Source organism: Aedes albopictus, chromosome 3 (genome assembly GCF_035046485.1).
Source record: "Aedes albopictus strain Foshan chromosome 3, AalbF5, whole genome shotgun sequence".
NCBI classification, from domain to species: Eukaryota; Metazoa; Arthropoda; class Insecta; order Diptera; family Culicidae; genus Aedes; species Aedes albopictus.
Window position 1 is genome coordinate 164,943,601 of NC_085138.1, and position 13,278 is coordinate 164,956,878.

Genomic DNA, 13,278 nt, shown 5'->3' on the forward strand with positions numbered 1-13,278 from the left:
CGTCCGCAGCAGGGGTGCTCCGTTTAAATAAGCGGCCGCTACGGCTCACATCGGCTAACCGGTCTGCTTCTTCATTACCTGGAATCCCTTTATGACCCGGAATCCACATGAAGGTTATGGGCTCACCTTTGGAGACCAGTTTCTGTGTAGCCTGGATCCAAGGATGGGCGTTACAAGTTCCTTGAAGTGCTGATACTGCGCTGGCCGAGTCCGTTACAATCAACAGCGGAGCCTCGCAAGGTCGAGATGCAGCTAGAAAGATTGCCGCTGCATCCGCTGAAAACACAGAGCAGATTTCGGGAATACTGCGAGCTTCTTGGTAGGAGGATGAGCAGATTCCGAGTCCCACCTTCGTACTGTTGGGTTCAAGTTTCTTTGAGCCATCTGTGTACCGGATTTCAGTGAAGGGATATTCGGTTCTTATTCGTTCTCTAAAGTGCGCCTGGACTATTTCTGGAAGACATTCCCGGTTGAAGTTGTTCTAGACATTCTTCGCCGAAATATGGTAATACTCATCAAAGAATTATCACTTATATTTTTCTAAGATTTCCTTCTTTCAATTGAATGCAATTCTGTAGAGTCAATTTTTCGAATGGAACAATAAAAGTGATCATATTTTTTATGTCAAACAGCATTCCGTCAAATCACCCGAAATCGTTGATAATACACTTAGTCAATCGAAAACCATTCAAAACGAAAGATTAAATAAGTTTGTCGAGAGGGGATAGTTTTGATCAACGCTTCACCATTAACAACCTTTTAGGAGAAATGACTAAAATATACAGAAATAATAACGGTTCCACCTAAACCATTAGCCTGACTGTCACTAGCTCGAAAGTCACCTGCCCGAAAGCCAGTATCCCGAATGTCAGAAGCTTGAATGTAATATAAGGTCGAATATCACTTGACCGAATGCTATGGGAAGCTTGTCCACTTATCCGCGAGCGGTATTGGCGGCGACGGGCATAAAAAACCGATTCGAATTTTGACGTTTCGTGGGGATCGCAATCGGTTAGCGCCATCAAACGGTAGGTGAAGGGGTGAGGAGGAGAATGAAACTGTTTTGACTTTCCCCCATGAAACGTCAAAAACCGAACCGGTTGGGCAAGCCCGCCACCGCCATTACCGCTCGCGGATAAGTGGGTACTTGTGGAAATATTTCTAATAATCCCATAATTATTTTTCTCCCTTTAAAAGTATCTGCCATTGGCGCCAACTTAGGGGGGGCAAGCATGGTTTGCCCCCCCCCCCCCAATATTTGACGATTTTTCGATTTTCCCATACAAAAAATCAGAAAAACCAGGCTTTGCCCCCCCCCCCCAATATTTGACGATTTTTCGATTTTCCCATACAAAAAATCAGAAAAACCAGGCTTTGCCCCCCCCCCCAATAATTTGACCAAGTTAGTGGGTCTGGTATCTGCTATTCTTCTAGATGTATTTCTTAGTGTTTATTTGCGCCATTTGTAACCAGTATATTCCCTTATTACGAAGATTGTAATATGTGAGCTATTTCGGGATTATGGTATTCCGGCTAGTGGCATTCGGAATACTGTTACTGTTATAGTTATTATTAAAGTTGAAGCTACTGCTATTTTACCCATGAATCATTCCTTTTTTTAGATATAGGAACTGCAAACGGTTATTGAATATGTTTGATTTTTACACAATTAGCTGTTACTTCTACATTATTTCAATTCACATACAATACTTCTACATTATTACAATTCACCCTCAATGTTACATAAACCACTTCAACTGTGTGTGGACGTCAAAACTCGACTGGAACGATGCTGGAGGACTTTATTCGCGGTTTTAATTGGTTTTAATTTGAGACACTTTCCGAAATAGGCCTTTCAGGTCTTTTGTTGAACAGTGATTTCGAGGTTGCAAAAAACCTTCAGAAAGCTCTACAGTCAATCAGATTCACTTCGGAGGCATTGGGAAGACGAGATGCTACATTACTATCTGCGGAAATCAGCTTGAGTTTGTTGTATTCGAAGCTTAAGAAAAGTATTTCCAAAGTTGGAAACGACCTATTCGATGCATTCACGAAAAGAATCAACGAACGGCGCCAAAAGTAAATAAGAACAGCGTAGTGAAGTTCTCCGAGGTCTTCCGTTTTCAACGCAAGTGTCAGCAAGGAAAGCTCATCGAAAACGCAAATGATTAAGTTCTTCAAGGAAGTGTGAGTTCGATTGTAGCAAAATTGATAATAATGATAATGACAATACAATACCGATGCTGCCGAGCTGAATGCTGGATTGTCTTGTATGCATGACACCATCGAGCATGCGTGAAGAATTGGAATCGACTATTAAGGAGTATGCCAATCCGCCCCAGACTGATTCGGCAATGATTCAAAAGTAATTGCGAAAGAGCTCTCACTTTGCGAGCTACATGGTAAGTTGAGCCCGAATATTAAAATAATTTTCTGCAGCTTAAAATCAATTAAACCGACGCCAACCGATAGCGAGCGCACCTTTTCGAACTCCGAAAATATCTGGTCGAAGAAGTGAACCTCACTGTCCGAAGAAATCATTAACCTTCCAGGACGCGCGCCATCAAGCAACCGAAACTGCACCGCGCTCGCGCTTTTTACAACAGCGCGCGCGCTGAAGGGTTGATAACATTTGCTTCTTGAAGTCGTATTTTCAGAGAACGAATTCAAATTGATAAGACCAGTTACTTGATTTGAACCGTTGCTTATTTTTTATTGATGAATAAAACATTCCTAATCAAAAAATTGCGTTTTTAAGCACAACGAAAAATTTCCCGGGATCCCGAGATTTCCCGGGACAAGCAACAATTTTTATCCCGAATCCCGGGACAAGCAAATTGGTCGGGAAATGGAACCTCTAGCCTAAACAGACGCGCATCTCTCTCTCTCTCTCTTCTTGGCGTAACGTCCTCACTAGGACAAAGCCTGCTTCTCAGCTTAGTGTTCTATGAGCACTTCCACAGTTATTAACTGAGAGCTTCCTCTGCCAATGACCATTTTGCATGTGTATATCATGTGGCAGGCACGAAGATACTCTATGCCCAAGAAAGTCAAGGAAATTTCCTTTACGAAAAGATCCTGGACCGACCGGGAATCGAACCCGTCACCCTCAGCATGGTCATGCTGAATTCCCGTGCGTTTACCGCCTCGGCTATATAGACGCGCATCCCAAAAGGTTAATGCCAAAAACTAGATTTACATTGAGACTGGAAATAATGGCCTATGTTTAAAAGAAGGAAATATTCACTATTTGAACATCAGCAGTTTTAATGTAGAACTCTTTTTTACAGTGAAACTAGAAGTAATATGTATGTTATAGATAGTTTTATGAGGATTATCAATTATGGGAACCATATAGGGTGACGACGGGTATTATCGGCAGGTTTGTTCTCTTTGTCATGGGGGGTTTTTGTGGGCCAAATTGCCTGAAATTTGGGCATATAACTCAGCTTGGTTGGGAAGAACTTGAGGTCAACTCTGAGTTCATCAGGTTTCAAAAAACCCCCCATGACGAAGTGAACAAAACTGCCGAAAATTCGTAAGTTCCCCATATATCCCTTTCGTGACGAACCTGCACAATTGTGCTGTTGAGCGATAACAGTTTTGCGGATTTTTTCATCTGTTTAGTCTTTGTTTTATGTGATGTAAACTGTTTCAATAACTCTGCCATTACGTATACTTGTATATGTACAAACATACTTTTGTTAACGTTGCCTCTGAGATTTACTACAACAAGTTAAACAAAAAGTGGACAAAAATCGTAAAACATGAAAAAGTTTTATCTGTCGCTTATTTTTTATTTTCGTTTTATCTAGGTAGTCAAAGCTGGAAATCGAAAGACGAAGAGTAGTTCTTTTAAGTGAGGAAAAATAATTGTTGATTTGTTGGGAAATTTAAGAGTTCTCGAGAGCCAAAGTTGAGACATTTGTATGGAGATTTCACCTTTTTGCGCTCCGTCCCGAAAGGGATATGGATAAAAGTAGTTGTCACGGGCTTTCTTGAAGCTAAAAGGTTGTTTATAAATGTAATATTGTCTTTATGAAATGTGTTTGTGATTGCTGTGTAGTATGGAATTAAGTATTGTTTATCAATGTCACTCACCATGGTTACATAATTACTGTATACAGATTATAAGTAAATAATTTCAATAAGATCCATAAGAGGTCAGTTGAATTAAACATAATAAATAATATCTAAGAACCACTTTTAGAGCTTCCGAAAACGCGCATTTTCGTGCGCTGAGAATGTTGCTACGTTATTCCGTTCAAAAGATATTGATGATTTTCTATAAAAAAAATAGGCATTTTTCAAGTATTTTTCACTTGAGTTACAAAAATAATACCCCTCTAATTTTTTGATATGTTTTATAACAACATTTCTTCTTTTGAATGCGGGCAAAAGATATTTTTTATATTTGCCACAACCCATCATAAACCCTTAAAAAACTATGATTTTTAAAGAAGAATGCTTGTAACTTTTGAACCAAAAGAGATAACGACCATCTCTGCGCTCAAACGATGTCTTCAAATGCTCTACAAGCGTTTCTTGGGTGACTTTGATGAAAAATCAATACTGAACATGTTAACGCCAGAAAACCGGTTTTTCTTGAACCACCCTAAGCTTATTCAGAAAAATACCTCTAGATCGGTCAATTTTAAAAAGTTTCTTCAGCAAACTTGCTCAAAATTGATAGATCTACAACTTTCTCGAAGAATGTATACAGTTATTCTTGCAAATAAAAAAGTTTGATTACCAATTTCTTTGAAAATTTTGGACAACATTGTAGAAGACCATATCGTCCACTTAATGCTAGAACTAGGTAACTGGTTTTGCGAAACCGCAAGAAATTGGTTTATATCTGAACGTACATCACAATAAACAAAAGTTTGTCAATTGAAACTACAAAAACACATATTAATTTACCTTTTAAGACCAACACAAAGTTTGTTTTATAGCAGGATAAGTTTTACCAGCAGTTTTTACCCGCACTTTCCAAAACGAGTTACCTAGTTCTAGCATTAAGGGGGCGATATTTGCCTAAAAACTCATTTGAAGGCGTTGAATGCATCTTTCCTCGTAAATCTGGTTCGTGGACCACTGTGCGTTGTCATTACATTTTCTTATGCACAATATTGGTTCTGAGTAGCTTTCCCTCTTTATGCCGAGCATAAAAAAGGGGCATAATTTAAAAGTGCATAAAATGACTTGCATAGAAGTATGTAAAAATTTCCAGATATAAATCCAATAATATTTTGCTATTTTCACTGATCAGGTTTCCTCCAAGACGTATTGGGCAGATAACTTTTTCGGAGCAGACTAATAATGGTGTACCTGAACGTTGACCAACCGCATCCTTTGGAGTACCCTTCCACTAACAACACCTAGAACAACACCCATATCCCCTTGACACCTAGGCCCGAGAGGTCGTAGAATTTTCTACATCTTTCTTTAGGTGTCTAACTAACCATCCTTTCATATTCCTCAGCAGTCGCAAGAACGATGCCAGGACAACTCTAGACTGTTGGAGGATTGCGTCAGACTTGTTGAGAAGTCAGAGAGAAGTCTCCAATCTTTGTGTTTTGGTATCCGACGGGAAGGAGGCAATCCTCACAACTGTGGTCTATGGCTGTACTATCTACGAAATTTGTGCGACTTGATTAATGCTTATTTTTACTTTTTCAGTGGTAACCAGGTAAATGATTAAACCATGACAATTTCTCGTACGCTTTTTCGCCAAGGAAAGCACCCCATTAAACCCTATCCAATTTCCAACTCCAGATATCTATGAAGTGGGCCAAGTTCTTGGACATATTCTGAGTAGATATCTAATCAACATTTCCTCCCCATCCCCGCTGATCGTAAGGACCTGGCCAGGTGTCGAGAGTTCGTTAAATGAAAGGTATGTCAAGTCCCAGGCAACTTTTCTGGCGCATTAAACTTCTCTATCGACAGCCACCCCAGGATGTGTACGGTCGGCTATGCTATGCTATGCTATGCTATGCTATGCTATTTTCACTGATCAGGTTTCCTTTGTCTCCATCGGTTCCCCCGCGCGAAGATAGATCATAAACCGGAATCATTCACACCAGTTGTTCGAATTCGGTCAAGATCATCTTCGCCACAATCACTACCACCACCCAATCAGACCAGAGCAGAGCACCCGTCAGTCAGACAGTCATTCAGTCGCACGGTCGATCACCATCGCACTCGATTGACCAATTTTACGACCGTCAGCGCATCCCCGAAGCCACCGCATAGCAGACACGATCTTCTGCACTACTGTGTGTAGAACTATGGTTTATGATCGAGCATTGAAGAGAATTGTCAGACAAAAGAGGCACAAAACAAGCAACAAAGAAGGCGCGGCGATTACTCTTTATCCCAACTGGTAACAGATAATGACATGATCTCGAAAATTTTTGTTGCAGACAAAACGGAGCCTGAATTTGTTGCGTACTTTTCAACTCGTGAATAATCAATTATTACCAATCCAAAATCGAAACTTTTTGATGGTACATCTTCAGTAGCGTTGCAGTGTTTACGGACTCGAAGTTACCGCTCGAAAATCACTATGCAAGCCTTAAAAATCTCTAAACTGGTGGTGCACGATCATTGTCCTATTCTGTTCAAGTTGGGACAAACGTATGTCGCATTGGGTAGAATGTCGCAACAAATTCAGGTTGCGACATTGTCGTTATTGTTGCACGATGGTTGAATTTTGTTTCACTGTGATCGAGTGATCGCACGATGCGACGGACGATTCAATCCAGCAACGCCAGTGTGCGGGGTGTGCCAACGAACAACGGCGTGAGTCGAGAGGGATTGCTCAAGCAACCCGAACGAACAATCGGACAGAGGCACTGAACTCGTCTGGGCCCGCCGCCGCCGCCGGTAGCAAAACCGGAGTTGCAGCACCACGATCGAAGTTGGCAAAGAGTCATGCAAATTCTGTTTTTTAGACTTTTCTTTTTTACAGTTTCAATGTCATCCGCTTGTTGCGGTTGTTGCTTCTTCTGCAGGGCTGGTGGCGAGGCATTTTGTTTGGAACTCGATTGCTACTGGGCTGATTAAAATAAACTCTTCTTCGTCTCCCTATCTTTATTTCTCTTGGCGTAACTGTTTTTTTTCCTCCTCTGTTGGGGAAATTAAGCCACTGCGTCCAATAGGCTGAACTTTTGTGGCAAAACTCTTGGCGTAACTGTTACTAGAGCATGTCTTGAGTAGATTCGATGCAAATTTACACAACTCCAAATTATTGTTGATTAATTGAATTGCCATTGCTATTCACTGATTCAACTTTTTCACTTTTTTTTTATTAACAACTGATTTTACATATTTTTGATCATTTGCTGCTCACTTTTCCAATTTACCACCTAAAAAGGCAACTATTTCTCATATGTGTAGCTAACCGCCACCAGCCCTGCTACAGTTATTCGACTCTGACTTTGGCCAAATACGCATGCGCATGATGATCCATATGTGTAAGGTCGATGTTTGTGCCATAAAACACTATCTCGGAAAAAGGTTATCTTATGGATTAACACTCCGAAAACAAAAATAGATGCTAATTTAGACCGATGGACGGACGTCGAATACGTTTGATCTCAATCTCACACAGGAAACCGTAAACCCCCCAGGTAGGGCAGGGCACTTTCCGGATGGCAAATGATGGCACACTACACTACTGCTGCTGAGACCGGATGGTGGTGTCCCCCAATTCGCACTTACCGACCACATCCAGGAAGGCGTCCCATTTCTGCTGCAGAAAACTATCACTTTTGGAAACGTTGAGGTACTCCATTTCCGAACGAGTAAGAAAGAGAGACAGAGAGCCGTTACAGAACTCCACACCTCAGTACAAACCCGAAGTCTCGAGTCAACTGCTGAGATAGGTTGCGGTGCTGCAGAATTATTTTGATTTAATTGAACCTTTAGCCGAGTAGTCGGCTCGCTCGGTCCAGAGATAAGATTGTTTTATATATTTTTTTAGTATATACTCGTATGTAGTTGATATGCTAGTCGATGTTTTGCTGCTGTCACAGTCACAGTCGTGAGTTCATTTAGTTCAGCGTTGATTACCATCGCATGGGTGACAGAGCGTTGAGTTACGACGGTGGTGTATGATACCGAACCGACCGAGGAGCATTGTGGGTGTATCGGTTGTTGGTTGTAACCGCCGTGATTAAGATGAAAGCGAGTGTTTTTTAAGTGTGTTTGTTGAGGCGTGCCAAATCGAGGGATAATTTAATCCTCCTTGAGTCCATGATGTACATAGCGTGGAGTTGCGTTGTTGTACTTTGCACTCAAGCATTCTTTGCACGTTCCATGGTAAATAAACTTGAATGTTGCTATTGTTGTTGTTTGCTGTAAATAGTTTATTTTTAATTGCGTAGAACACTAATTGCTGGGCAGTAACAAAACCACAGGAATACGCTCATCTATATATTCTAGGTTTGGGACACTTAGATTGATTTATAGCAAGCAAGCATACGAACATTAATGGAGGAATGATAAATAAAGGCAAAGGCCATAGCATCGTGGAATAGCCAACATTTGTAAAATAGGTTACCTAACGTGGTATTGTAAGGTTGTAACATTTTTGGATAGTACTGGCATAATAACCATCAACTCTAATAAGGCGATGTACACGGTTACGGGTAAATGGAGGGGTCGATCTAGCATAACTTTTAACTCCCATCCCAACCTCCCCGTAACACCAGAAACAAACTGTGAGCAACCTAAGAAAACATCAGATACCCAACCTCGGTGGAAACTTTATTCGCAGGATGACAAGGAAAGAGTGGTTTGCATCTGCAAGTATATGAGCGTCTGTTCTCCAGGAGGAGTGGCTCACCATAGTGTCAAGGCCCCACTTGCTCTGTAGCCGGCCTTCTGATGCCTGATGGTTCTCCGTGTCAGTGGCGTAGCTAGGAATTTAAGGGCCTGGTGCGGAACCAAATTTGTGGGCCCCCATGACATTTTCAGATGTACATATTTTACAATGGTAAATATGTCCTTCTAGGGCTGTAAAACGGTGAGTCGATAAGGAGAGCGTCTAACATAGCTCTGATCCTCACAAGTTCCTACCTCATGCTTCCACGGGTCAAACGATGACAAAGACCGCCAGCTAAGAGTTGTGTGCTGTGCATTGTGGTAGTGCAGCCTGGGCACTGTTGTCCTTCTGACTTCAGCTAGATTGAGGAGGTACGATCCGAGTGTCTGTTCACCAAGGAGGTGCGGCTCAAACAGCGTCTGTTCTGGCTGAGTAAGAAACGCTGCACCACGCCCAGCTAGATCCAAGGTGGTAGCCCCATCAGCGTGGTCGTCCCAGTGTTGGTTGGGACGTTAAACAGAACTGGCACGATGGCCCTCCGGCGAGAAGGAGTGTTGGGGTAGGCCCAATAAGCCACCCGTAAAAATCCCCATTGCGAATAACATAGGAGAAAATACGACTCGATACAATCGGCAAAGACCCACGCGACGAAATAAGGACTACGATTGGAAACTTGGAACATGGAATTGCAAGTCACTAGGTTTTGCAGGATGTGACAGGATAATTTACGACGAACTACATCCCCGCAACCTCGACATCGTGGCGTTGCAGGAACTTTGTTGGACTGGACAGAAAGTGTGGAAAAGCGGGCATCGAGCGGCTACCTTCTACCAAAGCTGTGGCACCACTAATGAACTGGAAACAGTATTTATAGTGTTGGGCAAGATGCGACAACGTGTGATTGGGTGGCAGCCGATCAACGCAAGGATGTGCATGTTGAGAGTTAAGGGCCGTTTCTTCAACTACAGCATCATCAACGTCCACTGCCCACACGAAGGGAGACCTGATGACGACAAAGAAGCGTTCTACGCGCAGTTAGAGCAAACATATGATGGTTGCTCGCCGCGTGACGTGAAAATCGTTGTCGGCGACATGAACGCGCAGGTAGGAAGGGAGGAAAAGTACAGACCGGTAATCGGGCGAAACAGCCTGCACGCCGTATCGAATGATAATGGCCAGGGATGCGTAAACTTTGCAGCCTCCCGTGGTATGGTAGTCCGAACCACCTTCTTCCCCCGCAAAGATATCCACAAAGCCACCTGGAGATCACCCGACCATCAAACAGAAAACCAAATCGACCACGTTCTAATCGACGGTAAATTCTTCTCAGATATAACCAACGTCCGCACATACCGCAGTGCGAATATAGATTCGGATCACTGCTTAGTAGCTGTATGCATGCGCTCAAAACTTTCGACAGTTATCACCACGCGTCGAAGTCGAACGCCGCGGCTCAACATCGAGCAGCTGCGTAACGTAGAAGTGACTCAAGACTACGCGCAGCAGTTAGCAGTGGCCCTACCAACGGAAGAGCAGCTTGGCGCAGCTACACTTGAAGATGGCTGGAGGGACATCCGATCCGCCATAGGTAGTACCTCGGCTACAGCACTAGGCTTCGCGACTCCGAATCACAGAAACGACTGGTACGACGGCGAATGTGAACAGTTGAAAAACGAGAAGAATGCAGCATGGGCGAGAGTGCTGCAACACCGAACGAGAGCGAATGCGGCACGTTACAAACAGGCGCGGAACAGGCCGAACTCAGTCTTCCGGATGAAGAAGCGCCAGCAGGAAGAACGAGATCGCGAAGCAATGGAAGAGCTGTACCGCGCTAAGGACACACGAAAGTTCTACGAGAAGCTGAACCGCTCGCGCAGAGGCTTCGTGCCACAAACCGACATGTGCCGAGATAATTACGGGAATATTCTCACGAGCGAGCGTCAGGTGGTCGACAGGTGGCGGCAGCATTACGATGAGCACCTCAATGGCGACGTTGCAAGTACCGAAGGTGGCGTGGTAACAGATTTAGGAGTATGTGCGCAGGACGAAAGACTTCCGGCCCCTGACCTCCAAAAGATTGAGGAGGAGGTTGGCCGGTTGAAAAACAACAAAGCCGCTGGAGCAGATCAACTACCATGCGAGCTTATAAAATACGGTGGAGAAGCACTGGTGAGAGCACTACACTGGGTCATTACCAAGATTTGGGAGGAGGAAGTATTACCGGAGGAATGGATGGAAGGTATCGTGTGTCCCATCTACAAAAAGGGCGACAAGTTGGATTGCGGGAACTATCGCGCGATCACACTACTGAGCGCTGCCTACAAGGTACTCTCCCAAATTTTATGCCGCCGTCTATCACCGATTGCAAGAGAGTTCGTGGGGCAATACCAGGCTAGATTTATGGGTGAACGCGATACAACGGATCAGATGTTCGCCATATGCCAGGTGTTGCAGAAATGCCGCGAATACAACGTGCCCACACATCACTTGTTCATCGATTTCAAATCGGCGTATGATACAATCGATCGAGAACAGCTATGGCAGATTATGCACGAATACGGATTCCCGGATAAACTGATACGGTTGATCAAGGCGACGATGGATCGAGTGATGTGCGTAGTTCGAGTATCAGGGACACTCTCGAGTCCCTTCGAATCTCGCAGAGGGTTACGGCAAGGTGATGGTCTTTCGTGCTTGCTGTTCAACATTGCTTTAGAAGGTGTAATAAGGAGAGCGGGGATTAACACGAGTGGTACGATTTTCACGAAGTCCGTTCAGCTGCTTGGTTTCGCTGATGATATTGATATTATTGCTCGTAAATTTGAGACGATGGCGGAAACGTACATCCGACTAAACAGTGAAGCCAGGCGAATCGGATTAGTCATTAATGTGTCGAAGACAAAGTACATGATGGCAAAGGGCTCCAGGGAGGAATCACCGCGCCCGCCACCCCGAATTTATATCGACGGTGATGAAATCGAGGCGGTTGGAGAATTTGTGTACTTGGGCTCACTGGTGACCGCCGATAACGTTTTTTTTTTTAATTTTTATTTTTGTGTATTTTAGCTTAAATGCTAACTCTACACTCCGCCGCCGATAACGACACCATCAGAGAAATTTAGAGGCGCATTGTGGCAGGAAATCGTGCTTACTTTGGACTCCGCAAAACTCTACGATCGAATAAAGTTCGCCGTAACACGAAATAAACTATCTACAAAACGTTGATTAGACCGGTCGTCCTCTATGGGCACGAAACATGGACCCTACGTGCAGAGGACCAACGCTCCCTTGGAGTTTTCGAACGGAAGGTGTTGCGTACCATCTACGGCGGAGTGCAGATGGAAGACGGGACTTGGAGAAGGCGAATGAACCACGAGCTGCATCAGCTGCTGGGAGAACCAACCATCGTCCATACCGCGAAAATCGGGAGGCTACGGTGGGCGGGTCACGTCATCAGGATGTCGGATAGCAACCCGACTAAAATGGTTCTCGAGAGTCATCCGACCGGTACAAGAAGACGTGGAGCGCAGCGAGCTAGGTGGGTCGACCAAGTGGAGGACGATCTGCGGGCCCTACGCAGAGTGCGGAACTGGAGACAAACAGCCATGGACCGAGTGGAATGGAGGCGGCTACTATGTACAGCAGAGGTCACCCCGGCCTTAGCCTGATTGGTTTATGTCCTTCTAACTCTCAAATGATCTCCAGCGTTGTATTTTGTACAACACGTTGAAATAATCTCGACTTTTGTACCCAGCATTAGCGTAATGCTGGCGAACTGACTGACAGAAGGTTAAAATTATTTTCTGGATTCCTTTATGAATTTCTTCGGAGATTTCTGCAAGGATACGTCACCGAATTCCATCAATGAGCGTAACATTTTTGTTATAAGAATTATGTCGAATTTTTTTAACGAATTATTTAGGACTAGCTGGCCCGGCAAACTTTGTCTTGCCAAGTGGTTTGACAACTGTCAGTTCATTGCAGCACCGCACTCTAGATTGATTGATTTTCTTCCCAATTCATAAAAAATCAGTTATTTTACCATTTTTATATTTTTCTAGATGATTATTTATAACTTTTCATGCATATAAACACAGCCACCATAAATACGAATCGAACGGTGCAAGAGTCATGTTGATCGGTTCATCCGTTCGTGAGTTTTGTTGCCTCAAAGGGTCTTCAAACTCATTTTTATATATATAGATTTGAAGAATAGTTTGTCTTCAACAATTTTTAAGTGGTTAACGCAAGGGTGTCATTCAGTACTCCTCTGACACTTCTTCAGAGTATTTTTCTTGTATTTGTTCAGGAAGTCCATCAGGGTTTCTATCAATAATATCTCTAAGGATTCATCTGGAAGATCATCCATAGAATTCTTGAAAAATTCCATAAAAATACAATAAAAAATATTCCTCCAAGAAATTACATCGGAATTCCGCCAGAGG

The 13,278-nt window shown here is 43.4% G+C and overlaps 2 protein-coding genes across 3 annotated transcripts in view; one reads left to right on the forward strand and one right to left on the reverse strand.

The window, feature by feature from the left end:
- Positions 1 to 8,852, reverse strand: part of LOC115257037 (fatty acid hydroxylase domain-containing protein 2-like) — a 47,513-nt gene extending 38,661 nt beyond the window's left edge. The window contains exon 1 of one of the 2 annotated variants that reach the window (XM_062859981.1): positions 7,729 to 8,852. In XM_062859981.1, coding sequence (XP_062715965.1) covers positions 7,729 to 7,801 — 73 coding nt within the window. In that variant the 5' untranslated portion in view covers positions 7,802 to 8,852. The remainder of the gene's footprint in view (positions 1 to 7,728) is intronic. The other variant, XM_062859980.1, reaches the window with a different exon arrangement.
- Positions 1 to 13,278, forward strand: part of LOC109422641 (signal peptide peptidase-like 3) — a 271,923-nt gene that overhangs the window by 117,640 nt on the left and 141,005 nt on the right. The gene's annotated exons all lie outside the window — the stretch shown is intronic.